Source organism: Nycticebus coucang, chromosome 19 (genome assembly GCF_027406575.1).
Source record: "Nycticebus coucang isolate mNycCou1 chromosome 19, mNycCou1.pri, whole genome shotgun sequence".
NCBI lineage: Eukaryota > Metazoa > Chordata > Mammalia > Primates > Lorisidae > Nycticebus > Nycticebus coucang.
The window spans coordinates 24002871-24023680 of NC_069798.1; the positions used below are offsets into that span (position 1 = coordinate 24002871).

Genomic DNA, 20810 nt, shown 5'->3' on the forward strand with positions numbered 1-20810 from the left:
TTGAGTTGAAGGCTATTCAAGGCCAAGAAACACTAGAAGGGGCTTTTATTTTATCTCCATAAACCAGAATGACCTGATCAGAGGATCAAAGGGTCCCTTTCCCCTTCCTGTTATCTCAATATATGAGGCCTGAAATTTAGGTTCACAAACTCATCTTAGAAAAAGTGCTACATACTTCATTCCTGAATATCACTATAGTCACCTTTAAAGTATTCTCTTTGGGAAGCTATGTTTGGAGCAATTTTAGAACTCTTTTTTCTGGAACGGCCATCAAAGCTCTCATTGTATTACCCTTGATGTACTGAATGTCATCAAAATATCCCCCTTCAATGTCCCCCCTTTTCCTTTGGATAAAGAAAAAAGTAATTGGGGGCCAGATCAGGTGAGTAGGGTGTTCCAATACAGTTATTTGTTTACTGGCTAAAAACTCCCTCACAGACAGTGCCATGGGAGCTGGTGCATTGTCGTGATGCAAGAGCCATGAGTAGTTGACCAAGATATTCAGTTAAGATCTTCCTGTTTCTCTATCAATGTTTATTTGGTCTGCCACGATTTTTATAATCAGCTGATTATTTTGATACACAATTTGATGAATTTTTACAATGTTTTTATTAGTTCCACTCATTACTGGCCACCCTGACCTCTCTTTATCAGTGATGCTTTTTCTCCCCTCTGAAAAACATTTAATCCATTTGTACACTGCTGTTTTTTTTCATGGCATTTCCCCCCATAAAATTGGACAAACATGTCCCTGATTTCACTTTGACTGTTGTAAAGTTTAACAAGACATTTAATGGTTTGTTTGTTTTTTTGTTGTTGTTGTTCTAATTCAAGGTCCAACACAGCCAGTTTCCTCCAGAGATTTGATGAGATTTACAAACATTTCACTAGGAAATAATTTTGTCAGGAATACCGTAGATCCGACAGCAGTACCAATTATATATTAATATTTTTCTTAACTATTCTCCAAAAGCATATATGACCCATGTGATGGAAGGTAAGTGCAAGTTAAAAAGGAAAGGAGGTACAGGGAATCTTTTTGGCACAATATACAATATATATGATATTACATGTCTATTGTCAATAGGACTGTCAGCAGAAATTTGGAAATGAGATTTTCAAGTTGTGCCAAGTGTATCAATCTTATGCCAATCTGCAAGTTCTAGTGAGGGCTATGACAAGTTTGAGTCGAGGCATTTTAAGACTCAACTGTTGCTGATTTTGTTCTAAGCAACAGTTGTTTGTATCCACTGTAGTCCAGACCTACAGGTTTTATGGCCTTGATTCAGCTAGAATATGTAAAAGAATAAGTTTAAGAGAGCACCCTGTTTTTAGAGCAGAAGATTATTAACATACTGAACGAGGACTGTACAAGAGTTCTAACACATTAAATTCAACAGAGTTTAATTGAGCAAAGAACAATCCACAAATCAGGCAGCTGAATCGGAGTAAGTTCAGAGACACTCCAGAGCTGCAATGTGGTTGAAGAAGATTCATTGACCATCTGGTTCAGTGTTTACCTTGAACAATTGGCCACCTTTGTTGGCTCTCAAATATTACTTTTTAAAATTCAGACTATCAGTCTTTTAATTACCTATTTTATTGCCCAAAGCAATTGTTAGCTAGGCAGCAATTTGCTTTCTAAAAACATGATTCCTAGGTGAAACAAGGCAGAAAATGTATATTTTGAAATCACAGAGCTAGAAGTGGAAGTCTAAACATTGGACCATACAACAAGGGAGAAAGAAGTTTGTATGTAAAACTCTAATTAAGACAAAATGGTCAGGAAAAGTACCCCAAGCTAAGGTAAGACTTGTCATATCAATTTAGAACAATGGTAAGAGATTCTACTGACTCAGTCCTTCCTCTCAGACACGTCTTATAAACAGAAATTTTCTTCTAATATATATAAATTTCTTCTATGAAATTATTTCAAGATATCCAATTAAGGGCCAGGAGTGGTGGCTCACACCTGCGATTTCAGCACTTTGGGAGGCTGAGGAAGGAGGACCACTGAACCAGTTAGTAAGCAGATTCAGTCTGATCCCAGACCCAGATTCAATCTGATTTCAGACTTAGTGCAGTTTTTTTTTTGCAACTTTCAAACCAGCTAAGATCAGAAATTTCCTCAAACAAACTCTGAGAGCCTGAAATACAAATTGGTGTAGTTTCAGAACCTATGAAAGAATTTACCACAAGCCCTTGTCCACCCAGTGTTCCCGGAGGGCTCTGGGAGCTCTATTGCAGAGCCCACTTCTTTTTTGTTTTTGCAGTTTTTGGCCGGGGCTGGGTTTGAACCCACCACCTCCGGTATATGGGGCTGGTGCCCTACTCTTTTGAGCCACAGGGGTTGCCCTCAGAGCCCACTTCTAACACATTAAATTCAACAGAGTTTAATTGAGCAAAGAACAATCCACAAATCAGGCAGCTGAATCGGAGTAAGTTCAGAGACACTCCAGAGCTGCAATGTGGTTGAAGAAGATTCATTGACCATCTGGTTCAGTGTTTACCTTGAACAATTGGCCACCTTTGCTTGGCTAAGACTTCGTGATCAGCAAAGAGGAAGGACTAGAGAAAATGAAAGTAGACAGAGCTGGCTCTACCTAGAACAAACCAATGACATTTTCCCTTTTGAACTTTTTTTTTTTTTTTGGTAGAGACAGAGTCTCACTTTGTCACCCTAGGTAGAGTGCAATGGAGTCACACAGCTCACGGCAACCTCCGACTCCTGAGCCTAGGCGATTCTCTTGCCTCAGCCTCCCAAGTAGCTGGGACTACAGGCGCCCGCCACAACGCCCGGCTATTTTTTTGTTGCAGTTTGGCTGGGGCTGGGTTTGAACCCACCACCCTTGGTATATGGGGCTGGTGCCCTACCCACTGAGCCACAGGCGCCGCCCACCTTTTGAACTTTTTGAAACTGGTAAATCTTTTTTTTTTTTTTTTGGCCGGGGCTAGGTTTGAACCCACCACCTCCGGCATATGGGACCGGCGCCCTACTCCTTGAGCCACAGGCACCACCTGAAACTGGTAAATCTTAAAACCAATAAAAATTAACCCAAGTTACAACTTAATTAAGGAAGCAAGAGGTGTCTGCAAAGAGATGGAAGACAGTTTTTATGAGTTCCAAAAGTTACAAAAATGGCTCAAAGAAAGCCTTGTTTAAGGTTATTTCAGTAGCCATAAACAAGATATGCCCCACATTTCTGTTTAGCCTTATAAGGGTGTCAGCTTCTCAGCCCAACATGTATTTATACAGAGATCTCTAAAAATCCCATTTGTCCCCCAACAAAGTACAGTGTAGGAAAGGAATTCTCATAACCCTGACAAGAGCACAGCTATTTTAGAAAAAACAAATACCTCCCCTCCCCAGACTCCTGGAGTGCTTCAAGGCCAGAGTTTCTAGAAACACCCTACCTATATCCTGGCTGGCACTAGGGATACGCCCATAATCCTGACAGGCACTAGAGATGAGCCCTGGGCAGTCTGCTGCAGCAGCAGGTTGATGCAAGCATCCATCAGAAGAGAAGGACTCCAGTCACTTCCCCATTCCTGCTATACTGATAAGGCTAATAAAAGCCTTCTGCAGCTATGTCGGAGCTGAGCTGACTCTTGGTGAGGCTCCATTCTGCTTTTCCCTCTATAAAGTCTTTCCTTATCTCTGGACCGGCCTTCTCTCCTTATTGCAGACCCTAAGCCCGGTTCTATGCCAGAATCTCTCATACAGGTACCAAAAACCATGAACTGAAAGAAAGAAAGTCAAAAAAACTGCACAAGCTACACAGATACCAACCAGAACAGGCTCATTCTCTGCCCAGAAATTGAGCCCATGCTGCCAAAATGAATGCATAGAGCTTTAACCATTAGGTCGTAAGTACTTTTGCCATTATTCCCATAGGAGCCGTATGCAAAGGATTTTTTTTATCTTAGTCTTAGAAAAGATACTCGCTGTTTAATGTTTTCCAGAGAACTGTTAAAGCTAGTTAGTCCCACTGTGTGTCCTTCTTTTAATCTAATTTCTCTATTAATACAAGTAAGTCAATTGTTTTGAATGAGAGATCTCTAAAATTTATTTTAAGAAAATTTAGAAGTCTTTTTTTTTTTTTTTCTTTTTTAGCCAGAGTCTCAGTTTGTCACCCGGATAGAGTGCTGAGGTGTCATAGTTTACAGCAACCTTAAACTCTTGGGTTCCAGCGACCCTTTGACTCAGCATCCCAAGTAGCTGGGAGTACAGGCACCACCCATGACACCCAGCTAGTATTTTTTTTTTTTGTAGAGATGGGGGTCTCGCTCTTGCTCAGGCTGGTCTTGAACTCCTGAGATCAAACAATCCATCTGCCTCACCCTAGCAGAGTGCTGGGATTACAGGGGTAAGCCATGGTGCCCTGCATAATTTAGAAGTTAATTTAAAAGATCCATCTTCTGTCCATTGGTGTCAATTGTGTATTTATTCTAAAAGTGACTCAATCCAAGGCCTCTTTATAGAAAGCCCAGGTGATAATTTCCCAGGTTTAATCTGGAGAAGACACAGAGAAGGCAGTTTCACCCCATGCCTCTTCATAGAAAAGGCAATTTCCAAGATTTCCAAAAATTCCCTCTCAGAAATAGACAAAATAGGACATTTTAAGACAAAGACTTCCCTGAGAGCTCATTACGTTTGTTTATAAGGACTATGCTCCTTAGAATCTTACCTGTCCTGGATTCCCAATCTTTTTCAGACTGGCTACCTGATGTGTTCCCCCAAAAAATGCCCCTGGAGGGCAGAGATTAAGGAGAAAATTCCCACCCAGTCACAAGGCCAGCTCAGAGACAAGTACAGGAAAAGATGGAAACCTCAAACAGTTTTTGTTTCAGAGACCCGCAGCATTTGTCTTTAACAGATGATGGTCCATCTAGCCGGAATTGTGTAACTGGGTAGCCTGCAGGCCAGGCTCAAATGTTGGCCTTACCAGATGTGAGGCCTGAGTTCTACCCTATGGTAAACAACACAGAAAGACGATTGACAAAGGAAATAACAACACTAATAAAAGCTATTTCTGAGAGGAGACAGAATCAAACAATGTGAGTGTTCATACACCACAAAGTACCAAAAAATACACCAATAACAGTCACCCACAAAATCTGTAAATTTGGAAAGGACAATGATCTTTTACTGTCTGCTCAACTGGAGCCCAAAGTGAGGAAAACCAGGAATGTGACTGGAAGTAAAATATCTTCCCACAATGCCAGTTGGTTGGAGTTCCAATTTTCCTTCCTGTGGCTTTCAGAAGAGCAAAGTGGCTTTAACATCCTGCCTGATATGCTAAACTGTAGGGGTGAGGAGAAATTCAAAGTTCCTGTAAAGATCAACTCACAATTAAGGCAGATTAATAAGAGAAAAGACTTATTTACCATGCGCATAAGGAGATATCACGGGTTTTCAATGGAGTTCATATATTTTTATACAGGACTTTTAGTGGGAAGGGGGGAAATTAAGGACTATATGTAGAAAAATAGCTGCCAGAGAGGAGGTTGCCAGGGAAGACAAATGGATGGGAGAAATAGACTGATTTGTAAATTAACCTGAGTGAGGTTGTTTATTGCTTACATGATTTGGGCCAGGTTCGCTTGCATTCTTCACCTTCATTCCTGAAATATATTGATTTAACAGGAAGGGATATGGGAAGTCAATCTTTTCCTTTGATCTTCTGACCAGGTCAGTCCAGTTTATGCAGATAGACGGAAAGCCTCTTCCAGTGTTTTTTGACTTTGAATGGCCTTCAATTCAAACTATTCTTTATAGCAGGGAGTCATATTTTAGTGTGAAATTTCCTGAGTTCCTAAAATATCTAACAAATCAAAATTATATTTTAGCAAAATCATATTTCCTCAGACCAGTATAAACACTACTGATACAAGCAAAGCCTATGGTATCATTCTGTTTTTAAGGAACTCATAATTTTTCAGAAACTGATGACATTTTCATAAATACATATTCAACAATTTATGGTAAAAATTAATGTTATAAAGCTCTGAGGAGAGAGGACTCCTTCATGGAGGGATGAGCCGTGGCCTAGACTTTGGAAGGTGAATCATACCCAGATAACAAGGGGAGGGCTAACATCTTGGTGTGGGAGCCAAGACGTGGGTTCAGGAGTTTCCAGACGTTCAGGAGGGTGTGATGGGGAGATAAGATTGAGATGCAGAAGGACAGATCCTGAGGTTGCCCTCTGGAAGGGCCACAGTCAAGGCACCTGTTCTTTATCCCAGAGGCACTGCAGGGGTTTGAACAGGGCAATGACCAGGTAAAGGACAAACTTTTGAAAGCTTATGCAGATATATTGGTCTGGGTATAAAGAGAGACTTAGACATTGTTTTGTTTTAAAAACTATCATCTTGGCTGTATGCAGTCGCTTATGCCCATAATCTCAGCACTCTGGAAGGCTGAAGCAGAAGGATTACTTGAGGCCAGGAGTGTGAGGCCAGCTTGAGCAAGAGGAAGACCCTTGTCTCTATAAAAAAAAAATTAGCTGGGCATGGTGGTACAGGAGGCTGAGGCAGGAGGCTGCTTTAGCCTAGGAGTTGGAGGTTTCAGTGAGCTGTGATGAGGCCATTGCACTCCAGACGGAGCAACAGAGTGAGACTCTGTCTCAAAAAACAAAAAACAAACAAAAAATTAGCTCTTTTCCTCCCCGGCTGCCTGAGGATCGCCTGCCACCATGAACGACGCAGTAACTATCCGGACCAGGAAGTTCATAACCAACCGACTACTTCAGAGGAAACAAATGGTCATTGATGTCCCTCATCCTGGGAAGGCAACAGTACCAAAGACAGAAATTAGGGAAAAACTAGCCAAAATGTGCAAGACCACACCCAATGTCATCTTTGTATTTGGATTCAGAACTCACTTTGGTGGTGGGAAGATAACAGGCTTTGGCATGATTTACGATTCTTTGGATTATGCAAAGAAAAATGAACCCAAACATAGATTTGCAAGGCATGGCCTGTATGAGAAGAAAAAGACCTCAAGAAAGCAGGGATAGGAGCACGAGAACAGAATGAAGAAAGTCAGGGGGACGGCAAAGGCTAATGTCGGTACTGGCAAAGAGTGAGCTGGAGATTGGATAACAGGCGAAAGAATAAAGACTCTACAGTGATGTTATCTGCAGACATTGTATAGATTTTTCACAAGATTAATAAAGACTTTTCATGTGAAAAAAACATCCAAACACCATAAAATATGACCTATAGTTACCATGAACATATGTATGTCAAACATACTATAGCCAGTGGATTTTTCACACACCTAGAAGTAGATGCCAAACTATGTTTGAGCATTGCACACTTCTATTTATTTTTTATTTGTCATTGCTCTAAGAGCATCTGAATCACATGCTATTTTAAATACACTACTTTAAAAGTTAAGATATAGCTTGGGAGTGGATGATGAGTGAAGAGGAAAATGACAGTGACTTTATGTCGAAGTCACATTTCAAACCCACCTCAAGTGCCAAAGGCAGAGACTTGCTTTTCAAAGGGCCTCTTTGCAATTGAGTAGGGTTCTCTATGCACAGTGGTTCCTTCAAAGGGTCAGCTGACCTGAATCAAATTGTCTTTCACTCAGGATCTCCAGTCAGCTACAGTATGGACCTTCTGTAAAGATTTATGGAAACCAGGCTGGACACAGTGGCTCATACCTGTAATCCTAGCACTTTGGGAGACCAAAGTAGGAGGATAGCTTGAGGCCAGGAGTTCAATACCATCCCAGGCAACAGTGGCACCTCATTGCTACGAAAAAGTTTTATTTTACTTTTTTTTATTGTTTCATGTTAACTGAGGGTACAAAGAATTAGGTTACAATGTTTGCATTTGTTAAGTAAAGTCCCTCTTATAATTGTGTCCCACTCCCAAGAGGTGTGCCATACACCCTAATACAAGCCCATTAAGTGGGAGCACACCCTGCCCTCTTCCTCCTCCCCTTTCCCCATTCCCTTGTTCCCCCATCTCCCACCTTGAATTGATTTGTGTTTGTCTCTTATGTGAGCCTGTATTAGATCACCTACCAGCTTCATGTTAGTATCAAGTACATTGGATTCTTGCTTCTCCATTCTTGTGATGCTTTATTAAGAAGAATGTGTTCCAACTCCATCTAGGTTGATACAAAAGATGTAAAGTCTCCATCTTTTTTAATGGATGAATAGTATTCTGTGGTATACATATACCACAGCTTGTGAATCCATTCCTGGGTTAATGAGCATTTAGGCTGTTTCCTCATTTTGGCAATCATAAATTGAGCTGCAATAAACAGTCTAGCGCAAATGTCCTTTTGAGAAAATGACTTTTTTTCTTCTGGGTAGATTCCTAGTAATGGGATGCAGGATCAAAGGGGCTCTTTTTATAATTGCCAAAATGTGGAAACAGCCTAAATGCCCACCAACATAGGGATGGATCAACTAGATGTGGTATATGTATACCATGGAATACTTTTCAGCCATTAAAAAAGATGGAGACTTTACATCTTTTGTATTAACCTGGATGAAGATGGAACTTCTGGATGGAACATGGAACCTGGATAAAGATGCTTTACTAAGAGAAGATTCTTCTTAGTAAAGCATCACAAGAATAGAGAAGCAAGAATCCAATGTACACATTTTGGCAATTATAAGTTGAACTGCAATAAACAGTCCAGTGCAAATGTCCTTATGATAAAATGATTTTTTTTTTCTTCTGGGTAGATACCTAGTAATGGGATTGCTGGATCAAGTGGGAGGTCTAGATTGCTTTCTTTGAAGATTCTCCATACTTCCTTCCAAAAAGTTTGTATTAGTTTATAGTCCCATACAAAAAGATTTTTTTTTTATTAAATCACAGCTGTGTACATTAATGTGATCTTGGGGCACCATACACTGGTTTTATAGACCGTTTGGCACATTTTCATCACACTGGTTAACATAGCCTTCCTGGCATTTTCTTAGATATTGTATTAACACATTTATATTCTACATTTACTAAGTTTCACATGTACCCTTGTAAGATGCACCGCAGGTGTAATCCCACCAATCACCCTCCCTCTGCCCTTCTTCCCCCCTCCCTCCGTGCCCTCTCTCCCTTCCCCATATTCTTAGGTTGTAACTGGGTTATAGCTTTCATACGAAAGCCATAAATTAGTTTCATAGTAATGAAACTATGAGCTGAGTATATTGGATACTTTTTCTTCCATTCTTGAGATACTTTACTAAGAAGAATATGTTCCAGCTCCATCCATGTAAACATGAAAGAGGTAAAGTCTCCATCTTTCTTTAAGGCTGCATAATATTCCATGGTGTACATATACCACAATTTATTAATCCATTCATGGATCCATGGGCACTTGGGCTTTTTCCATGACTTAGCAATTATGAATTGGGCTGCAATAAACATTCTGGTACAAATATCTTTGTTATAATGTGATTTTTGGTCTTCTGGGTATATACCTAGTAGAGGAATTATAGGATTGAATGGCAGATCTATTTTTAGATCTCTAAGTGTTCTCCAAATATTGTTCCAAAAGAAATGTATTAATTTGCATTCCTACCAGCAGTGAAGAAGTGTTTCCTTTTCTCCACATCTACGCCAACATCTCTGGTCTTGGGATTTTGTGATATGGGCTAATCTTACTGGAGTTAGATGATATCTCAAAGTAGTTTTGATTTGCATTTCTCTGATAATTAAGGATGATGAGCATTTTTTCATATGTCTGTAGGCCGTCCACGTGTCTTCTTCAGAAAAGTTTCTCTTCAAGTCCCTTGTCCAGCCTGCAATGTTCTTTTCTTGCTTATATGTTTGAGTTCTCTGTGGATTCTGGTTATTAAACCTTTGTCAGAGACATAACCTGCAAATATCTTCTCCAATTCTGAGGGCTGTTTGCTTGCTTTCCTTACTGTGTTCTTGGCTGTGCAGAAGCCTTTTAGTTTGGTCCCAGTAGTATTTTTGAAGCTGCTTTAATTGCCCGGGGGGGGGGGTCCTCCTCATAAAATACTCGCCCAGACCAATTTCTTCAAGGGTTTTCCCTGCACTTTCTTCTAGTATTTGTATAGTTTCATGTCTTAAGTTTAAATCTTTAATCCAGTGAGAGTCTATCTTAGTTAATGGTGAAAGGTGTGGGTCCAGTTTCAGTCTTCTACAGGTTGCCAGCTAGTTCACCCAGCACCATTTGTTAAATAGGGAATCTTTTCCCCACTGAATGTTTTTAATTGGCTTGTCAAAGATCAAATAACGCTAAGGAGCTGGGTTCATCTCTTGGTTCTCTATTCTGTTCCAGACATCTACCTCTCTGTTTTTGTGCCCGTACCATGCTGTTTTGATCACTATCGATTTATAGTATAGTCTGAGTTCTGGTAGCATGATTCTTCCTGCTTTCTTTTTATTTCTGAGTAATGACTTGGCTATTCGAGGTTTTTTCTGATTCCATATAAAACGAAGTATTATTTTTTCAAGATCTTTAAAGTATGATAGTGGAGTTTTAATAAGGATTGCATTAAAATTGTATATTGCTTTGGGTAATATGGACATTTTAACAATGTTGATTCTTCCCAGCCATGAGCATGGTATGTTTTTCCATTTGTTAACATTTTCAGCTATTTCTTTTCTTAGAGTTTCATAGTTCTCTTTACAGAGATCTTTCACATCCTTTGTTAGATAACCTCCCAAATATTTCATCTTCTTTGGCACCACCGTGAATGGAATAGAGTCCTTAAATGTTTTTTCAGCTTGACTATTGTTTGTATATATAAAGGCTACCAATTTATGAATGTTGATTTTGTAACCTGATACACTGCTGTATTCCTTGATCATTTCTAAGAGTTTTGTAGTAGAATCCCTGGTGTTTTCCAGATATACAATCATATCATCTGCGAAGAGCAAAAGTTTGATCTCTTCTGACCCTATATAAATACCCTTGATTGCCGTTTCTTCCCTAATTGTGATGGCTACAACTTCCATTACAATGTTAAAGAGCAGTGGAGACAATGGGCAGCCTGTCTGGTTCCTGATCTGAGTGGAAATAATTTCGATTTAACTCCATTCAATATGATATTGGTTATGGGTTTGCTGTAGATGGCTTCTATCAGTTTTAAAAATGTCCCTTCTATACCAATTTTCTTAAGTGTTCTGATCATGAAGGGATGCTGGATATTATCAAAAGCTTTTTCTGCATCAATTGAGAGAATCATATGGTCTTTGTTTTTTAATTTGTTTATTGCTGAATTATACTTGTAGATTTACGTATATTGAACCAGCCTTGAGACCCTGGGATAAAACCGACTTGATCATGATGTATAATTTGATTGATGTGTTGCTGGATTCTGTTTGTTAGGCTCTTGTTGAATATTTTTGCATCTATATTCATTAGTGATATTGGTCTATAATTTTCTTTTCTTGTTGGGTCTTTTCCTGGTTTGGGAATCAGGGTGATGTTTGCTTCATAGAACGTGTTGGGTAGTCTTCCTTCTTTTTCTATATTTTGGAACAGCTTGAGTAATATAGGTACTAGTTCCTCTTTAAAGGTTTGATAGAATTCTGACGTGAAGCCATCTGGTCCCGGGCTTTTCTTTTTAGGGAGATTTCGTGTGGTTGATACTATTTCAGAACTTGATATTGGCCTGTTCAACATTTCTACTTGGATCTTGCTAAGTCTTGAAATGTGACATGCTTCCAAGTATTGGTCAATTTCCTTCATATTTTCATATTTCTGCGAATAAAGTTTCTTGTAATATTCATTAAGGATTTTTTGAATTTCTGAGGAGTCTGTTGTTATTTCATCTTTGAATTTCTGATTGATAAGATTAGAGATTTTACTCTTTTTTTCCTGGTTAGGTTAGCCAAATGTTCATATATTTTATTGACCTTTTCAAAAAACCAACTTTTTGATTTATTGATCTGTGTATAATTCTTTTGTTTTCAATTTCATTTAATTCTGCTCTAATTTTGGTTATTTCTTTTCTTCTACCGGGTTTGGGGTTGTAATGTTCTTCCTTTTCCAGTTGCTTGAGATGTCCCATTAAGTTGTTAACTTCCTCACTTTCTGTTCTCTTGAGGAAGGCCTGCAGTGCTATAAAGTTCCCTCTGAGGTCTGCCTTTGCGGTATCCCAGAGGTTCTGATAATTCATGTCTTCATTGTCATTTTGTTTCAAAAATTTGGCAATTTCCTTCTTTTTTTTTTTTATTGTTGGGGATTCATTGAGGGTACAATAAGGGAGGTTACACTGATTGCAATTGTTAGGTAAAGTCCCTCTTGCAATCATGTCTTGCCCCCATAAAGTGTGACACACACCAAGGCCCCACCCCTCTCCCTCCGTCCCTCTTTCTGCTCCCCCCCATAACCTTAATTGTCATTAATTGTCCTCAGATCAAAATTGAGTACATAGGATTCATGCTTCTCCATTCTTGTGATGCTTTACTAAGAATAATGTCTTCCACTTCCATCCAGGTTAATACGAAGGATGTGAAGTCTCCATTTTTTTAATAGCTGAACAGTATTCCATGGTATCCATATACCACAGCTTGTTAATCCATTCCTGGGTTGGTGGCCATTTAGGCTGTTTCCACATTTTGGCGATTGTAAATTGAGCTGCAATAAACAGTCTAGTACAAGTGTCCTTATGATAAAAGGATTTCTTTCCTTCTGGGTAGATGCCCAGTAATGGGATTGCAGGATCAAATGGGAGGTCCAGCTTGAGTGCTTTGAGGTTTCTCCATACTTCCTTCCAGAAAGGTTGTACTAGTTTGCAGTCCCACCAGCAGTGTAAAAGTGTTCCCTTCTCTCCACATCCACGCCAGCATCTGCAGTTTTGAGATTTTGTGATGTGGGCCATTCTCACTGGGGTTAGATGATATCTCAGGGTTGTTTTGATTTGCATTTTTCTAATATATAGAGATGATGAACATTTTTTCATGTGTTTGTTAGCCATTCATCTGTCATCTTTAGAGAAGGTTCTATTCATGTCTCTTGCCCATTGATATATGGGATTGTTGGCTTTTTTCATGTGGATCAATTTGAGTTCTCTATAGATCCTAGTTATCAAGCTTTTGTCTGATTGAAAATATGCAAATATCCATTCCCATTGTGTAGGTTGTTTCTTTGCTTTGGTTGTTGTCTCCTTGGCTGTACAGATGCTTTTCAGTTTAATGAAGTCCCATTTGTTTATTTTTGTTGTTGTTGCAATTGCCATGGCAGTCTTCTTCATGAAGTCTTTCCCCAGGCCAATATCTTCCAGTGTTTTTCCTAAGCTTTCTTGGAGGATTTTTATTGTTTCATGCCTTAAATTTAAGTCTTTTATCCATCTTGAATCAATTTTTGTGAGTGGGGAAAGGTGTGGGTCCAGTTTCAGTCTTTTACATGTAGACATCCAGTTCTCCCAACACCATTTATTGAATAGGGAGTCTTTCCCCCAAGGTATGTTCTTGTTTAGTTTATCAAAGATTAGGTGGTTGTAAGATGTTAGTTTCATTTCTTGGTTTTCAATTTGATTCCAAGTGTCTATGTCTCTGTTTTTGTGCCAGTACCATGCTGTTTTGACCACTATGGCTTTGTAGTATAGACTAAAATCTGGTATGCTGATGCCCCCAGCTTTATTTTTATTACTGAGAACTGCCTTAGCTATACGGGTTTTTTTCTGGTTCCATAGAAAACACAGAATCATTTTTTCCAAATCTTGAAAGTACGATGTTGGTATTTTAATAGGAATGGCACTGAATAGGTAGATTGCTTTGGGAAGTATAGACATTTCAACAATGCTGATTCTGACAATCCATGAGCATGGTATGTTCTTCCATTTGTTAATATCCTCTGCTATTTCCTTTCTGAGGAGTTCATAATTTTCTTTATAGAGGTCCTTCACCTCCTTAGTTAGGTATATTCCTAGGTATTTCATTTTCTTTGAAACTATGGTGAAGGGAGTTGTGTCCTTAATTAGCTTCTCATCTTGACTTTTATTTGTGTATACAAAGGCTACTGACTTGTGGACATTTATTTTATATCCTGAAACATTACTGTATTTTTTGATAACTTCTAGGAGTCTTGTGGTTGAGCCTTTGGGGTTCTCTAAGTATAAGATCATGTCGTCAGCAAAGAGGGAGAGTTTGTCCTCCTCTGCTCCCATTCGGATTCCCTTTATTTCCTTGTCTTGCCTAATTGTGTTGGCTAGAACTTCCAGCACTATGTTGAATAGTAAAGGTGACAGAGGACAACCTTGTCTGGTTCCAGTTCTAAGAGGAAAAGCTTTCAGTTTTACTCCATTCAGTAAAATATTGGCTGTGGGTTTGTCATAGATAGCTTCAATCGGTTTTAGAAATGTCCCACCTATGCCTATACTCTTCAGCGTTCTAATTAGAAAAGGATGCTGGATTTTATCAAATGCTTTTTCTGCATCCATTGAGAGGATCATATGATCTTTATTTTTGCCTCTGTTAATATGGTGGATAATGTTTATGGAGTTGCGTGTGTAAAACCAGCCTTGCATCCCTGGGATGAAACCTACTTGATTATGATGAATGACTTTTTTGATGATAAGCTGTAATCTGTTGGCTAGGATTTTGTTGAGCATTTTTGCATCTATATTCATGAGTGAGATTGGTCTGAAATTCTCCTTTTGGGTCTTTTCCTGGTTTTGGTATCAGGGTGATGTTTGCTTCATAAAATGTGTTAGGGAAGATTCCTTTTTCCTCAACTTTTTGGAATAATTTCTGCAGTACAGGAATAAGCTCTTCCTTGAAGGTTTGATAGAATTCTGGTGTGAAGCCATCTGGACCAGGGCATTTTTTGGTTGGAAGATTTTTTATTGTTTTTTTAATCTCAGTGCTTGAAATTGGTCTGTTCAGGAGCTCTATTTCTTCCTGGCAGTGTCTAGGGAGAGGGTGTGATTCCAAATATTTATCCATTTCCATCACATTGTCAAATTTCTGGGCATAGAGTTTCTGGTCGTATTCAGAGATGATCTCTTGTATCTTTGTGGGATCAGTTGTTATTTCCCCTTTAACATTTCTGATTGAGGTTACTAGAGATTTTACTTTTCTATTTCTAATTAGTCTGGCCAATGGTTTATCTATTTTATTTATTTTTTCAAAAAACCAACTCCTTGTTTCATTAATTTTCTGAATGATTCTTTGTTTTCAATTTCATTGATCTCTGATTTGATTTTGGATATTTCTTTTCTTCTAATGAGTTTATGCTTAGATTGTTCTTCTTTTTCCAATTCCAAAAGATGGCTTGTGAGATTGTTGATGTGCTCTCTTTCTGTTTTTTGAATGTAGGCATCTAAAGCAATAAATTTTCCTCTCAAAACTGCTTTTGCAGTATCCCACAGGTTTTGGTAGCTTGTGTCTTCATTGTTGTTATGCTCAAGGAAGTTATTGATTTCCTGTTTTATTTCTTCCTTCACCCATCTGTTATTCAACAGAAGATTGTTTAGTTTCCATGCCTTTGGGTGGGGTCGAGCATTTTTGTTAGAGTTGAGTTCCACCTTTAGTGCCTTATGGTCTGAGAAGATACCAGGTAAAATTTCAATTCTTTTGATTCTGTTGATATTTGTTTTGTGTCCTACGATATTATCAATTTTGGAGAATGTTCCATGGGGTGATGAGTAGAATGTATATTGTTTATCTTTGGGGTGGAGTGTTGTATATGCGTCTATCAAGCACAGTTGTTCTAGGGTCTCATTTAAATCTCTCATATCTTTGTTTAATTTCTGTTTAGAGGATATGTCCAGCTCTGGAAGAGGAGTGTTAAAGTCCCCTGTTATTATGGTATTATCAGATATCATATTGCTCAGACTGAGTAAGGTCTGTTTCAAGAATCTGAGAGCATTTAAATTGGGTGCATAAGTATTTAGAATTCAAATGTCTTCTTGTTGTATTTTTCATTGACCAATATAAAGTGACCATCTTTGTCTTTTTTGACTTTAGTTGCTTTAAATCCACATGTATCTGAAAATAAGATTGCAACTCTTCTTTTCTTCTGAATTCCATTTGCCTGAAAAATTGTCTTCCAATCCTTGTCTCGGAGTTTTAATTTGTCTTTTGAAGCCAGGTGTGTTTCTCACAGACAGCAAATGGATGGCTTGTGTTTTTTAATCCAGTCAGCCAGTCTATGCCTTTTGAGTGGGGAATTCAAGCCATTAACATTTATTGAGATAATTGATAAGTGTGGTAGTATTCTATTCATGCTATTTTGTGAGAGTCCATTACTTAGTTTTATTATTTGTATCAGTGTGGAGGTTAGGTTCTGTCCTTTAATTTCTGAGTTCTTACTTTGCTGCTGATCCATTGTGGTGGTCAGTGTGCAGAACAGGTTGAAGTATTTCTGTAGAATTGGTCTTATTGTGGTGAATTTCCTCAATGTTTGTATATCCGTAAATGATTTGATTTCTCCATCAATTTTTAAGCTTAGCTTAGCAGGGTACAGAATTCTGGGCTGGAAATTGTTCCGTTTAAGTAGATTAAAGGCAGATGACCCTTGTCTTCTTGGTTGGAAAGTTTCATTAGAGAAGTCTGTGGTCAGTCTGATGGATTTGCCCCTGTAGGTCAACTGGCACTTAGTCCTGGCAGCTTGCAGAATGTTTTCTTTTGTCTTGACTTTGGACAGGTTCATCACAATGTGTCTTGGAGAAGCTCGCTTAGAGTTGAGGTGACCTGGGGTCCAATATCCCTCTGAAATCAGTGTGTCAGAATCTTTGGTGATATTTGGGAAATTTTCTTTTATAATATTCTCTAGTATGGCTTCCATTCCTCTGGGGCATTCTTCTTCCCCTTCTGGGATTAGTATAAATCGTATGTTAGAACGCTTCATAAAGTCCCATAATTCTGACAGTGAACGTTCTGCTTTCTCTCTCTTCTTTTCTGCCTCTTTTACTCTCTGAGTTATCTCAAGAACTTTGTCTTCTACCTCTGAAATTCTTTCTTCTGCATGGTCTAACCTGTTGCTGATACTTTCCATTGCCTCTTTAAGTTCCCTAATTGACTGTTTCAGTTCTTTCAGCTCTGTATATCCTTTCCATATCCTTCATATGGTTCATTTCTTACTTGATTCTGTTTTTGGATTTTCTTTTGGTTATTTTCCACTTTATTAGCAGTTTCCTTCATTGTTTCCATCATTTCTTTCATTGTTTTCATCATGTGTATTTTAAATTCCCTTTCTGTCATTCCTAACATTTCTTTATAGGTGGAATCCTCTGCAGTACCTACCTCATGGTCCCTTGGTGGGGTTGTTCTGGACTGGTTCTTCATGGTGCCTGGATTTTTCTGCTGACTCTTCCTCATGAGTGATTTCTTTTATCTGTTTCCTTGCCCTAATTTTCCTTTCACTTCTTCTTGCTCTTTATGTTCTCATGCCTGTGGACTAAGGTTTCAATGAGTCCTTTTGGCACAGTACCAGAAGGATGAGAAGGTTGAAGGGCAAGAAAGGAATGAAAGAAAGGAGGAATGAGTGAAAAGAAAAAAAAATAGAGAAAGAAGAGGGGGTGGGTAAAATGAATATTGACAAAAAGAAGAGAGGTACAGAAAGAGGGAGACAGAGCAATATAGGTTTACAGTAGGGTACTTTGACACAACCTTAAAAAAACCCCACCTTCTGGGGGTGCCCAGTTGGGTGGTTCCCTTGAGGTCAGCAGCTCTTTGCTAACCTGATCAGACACAGTACCCCACCTCCACCAAGTGGAGAGGAAAGACAGAAATGCTATAAATCAAACCAAAACAAGCAAACAGAAAACTTTACAGGATAAAATTGGGTGAAACACTAGCAAAAATGAAGTTCTAATTATTGAAAAAGGCAGCAATGGGAAATTATAATTAAACGAGAAATATTGAGAAAGAAAAAAATCTGTATGGAAAAGGTTGAAATTAAAAAACAAAACAACATCAACAACATCAAAATAAACAAAAAAACAACGAAACAAAAAAACACACACACACACAACCAAAAACAAAGCAGTATGTATATGTTGTTGAATATTGTCTGGGCAACACGTGGTCTTCTGGGGTATGAGATTTTAAGCACAGTGTTGATACGACTGGGAGCTGCTGATTTCTCAAACCCTAGTAGGTAGACACCCTAAATCTCTCTTCAGCCCTCTTAAAAGGCACTTCAAACTTGTAAACTTGCTGAGCAGAAGCTTTCCCAGGAAAGTGCTTGTTGCTGGAATCACTGCTGAAGTGGCTATCCACTTACCCAGTGTGCCAAAACCAGTCTCACTCTGCTACTGAGGGTTAGGGCTGTAAGGCGGCTCAGACCCCACCCTAGGCTACTCAGTTGCTAGGTTACCAGCTCCTGCCCGATTCTTGCTCTGCGACCCTGAGGGCGGAGCTTGCCACGGCAGATCACTCACAATGGCTCCCTGTGGCCCACAGCCAAACACTATTAGCTCCGTCTGGCTCAGCAGCTCAGACTGGGGCCCTAGACAATGGCCAAAGTTCTCCGCACTCCCACTCAGGCTCTCCCCAAGGCAGTTCAACTGAGTGCCAAGTCCAAAGACATCAAAACAGTTCACAGGTAAGGCCTTTCCTGTTTGCAGTCTCGCTGCTACTGTACTTACAGTTGCAGGTGGGTTTAGACGGATTGAACACACACGACCACTTGCCGGTTTTCCACTGTTTTAGTCCTCCTCTTGGGGTCCAGAAGTCTCTCGCTGACTCCCTGTATCCTCACAGGGATGATGATGGGCAGATCCCACCAGCCAGAGATGCCTGGAGTCCTATCTCCCCAGACTCACGGTGCCCAGATGCAAGGAAGCTGTTACTCAGCCGCCATCTTGCTCTCTCCTTCCTACTTGCTAAATTTCTATCCTTTAACTCTCCTTCTGGACAGAAGCCTCTGTGGAAAGCTGACTTAAGTCACCCATCTTGTCCCCACCAAAGATTCTGACACACTGCTTTCAGAGGGATATCAGACCCCAGGTCGCCTCAACTCTAACCAAGCTTCTCCTTGACAAATTGTGATGAAGAGCAAGGTGAATAATTTTTCTGCACTCCAGTGAAGGTTTCAGATAGATATATGCCACACTGATATAAAATGCTGTTGATGCCAAATGCTGACTAATCCAGCGCTCCAGGCAAGCCTTTCCCTCTCTCCTTAGCTGCTCACAAATCCTGTCTAGTTCTCCATAAACCTACAGCTAGCCCGGTGGAGAACAGGGCTTTACAAAGTCTTGCACACCGCCAGCAGCCTCAGAATCACCTGCAGTGGGGTCAAGGTAAAAACACACCTCTCCCGGACACAGTCACAGTCTTAGGAGTAGGGGAGGGAGAACTCACATTTTAAAGAAACTCTCTGGAGATGCCACTCCCCAGGTAGGCCTCGGCAGCACCAACCACCAACCATGGCTACATCTTCACCAGCATGTCGAGAGAAGGCAGGGGAAGAGCCTCTTCCCGGTCTGCAGTGGAGCTGGAGGCTGCATGGTCAGGGTGTCCCCAGTGTGGGGCCTGTGGGGCCACTTGGACATGGGCACTTCTCCACCCCATACAAAAAAGTTTTTAAAAATTAGCCAGCATAGTGGCATAGAGCTGTACTCTCAGCAATTAGGGAGGCTGAGCCTCGAGAATCTCTTGAGCCTGAGAGTTTTGAGGCTGCAGTGAACTAGGATGATGCTACTGCACTATAGGCTAGGTGACAGAGTGAAACCCTGTCTCCAAAACAAACAAACAAACCAAAAAAAGGACTAATGGGATACAAAGTTTTACTTGGGTAGTAGAAAACATACCTGCTACCGTCTGGAAGTCCCTCAAAAGGCTAAGTCAAAAGTTATCATGTTAAGAGCACATGTGTGTGAATAAGATAGAGCCAGTCAGGCTAGGGCCAACATGACACAGCTGGTCTGGTCAGTTTAGATCCTGCCTGACCTTCACCTCATGTCTCCCATTCTTATTGTTTTGTAAATTCAGCTTTAACCTAAAAGTGTGTATCTTGAATAGTTTAGGGCAATTGATTTAGGAGATTAACTGTTAAGTTGGAATGTTGTTTGGGTCATGGGTTATGCCAATTATTATTGTTTAAGATAGGGGTTAACATGGTTTTTACTTTGAACTTTCATATATACAACTGTGATTTTGGAAATGGAAGAACAGAAGAGTCTTGGAGAAGCTACTCTCACTGTTCTCCAAAATCTCTGGCCTTCTGACAGATAAAGTCTCTACATATTAGGTAACAGTGACAAGTGGCTGGACCCTCTTTATCCAGTAATTCTACTCCTAGGTATATACTCAAGAGAGATGAAAGCATATATCCACAAAAAAGCATATGTACACATACAAACTTGTCCAAGAATATTCATAGCAGCATTATTCATAATAGCCAAAATTAAAAACAACCCAAATGTCCATCAACTGATGAATGGATAAATAAAATGTGGCATATCCATATAATAAAATATTATTTGGAAATAAAAAGAAATGAAACATTGATATGTGCTACAACATGGATAGATGTTGAAACATCATGTGAATTTAAGTAAACCAGACGCAAATGACCATATATTTGTTGCACAATTGCATTTATGTGAAATGTTCATCATCGGCAAATCCATAGAGACAGACAGTAGATTAGGCCTGCACAGCACTAGAGAGGTTGTGAGGGAATGGGTAGTGACAGCCAAATGGTACAGGGGGGTGGGTGAGGAAGTGTTCTAAAATTGATTGTGGTTATGGTTACACAATGCTGTGAATATACTAAAAGCCATTTTGTATCATATACTTCCAAAGGCCGAATTATACGGTATGTCAATTATATCTTTATAAAATTGTCATCAAAAGAAAAATATCTGCTGTAATATCATAAGTACTGGAAAAGACTTCAAGATATCATGTAC

The 20810-nt window shown here is 39.5% G+C and overlaps 1 protein-coding gene across 1 annotated transcript; it reads left to right on the plus strand.

Moving 5' to 3' along the window:
* Positions 1-6695: 6695 nt before the first annotated feature.
* On the plus strand, positions 6696-7019 carry LOC128571912 (40S ribosomal protein S24-like). Its single transcript, XM_053571746.1, has one exon. The coding sequence runs from the start codon at positions 6696-6698 to the stop codon at positions 7017-7019; it is 324 nt and encodes a 107-aa protein (XP_053427721.1).
* Positions 7020-20810: the final 13791 nt, after the last annotated feature.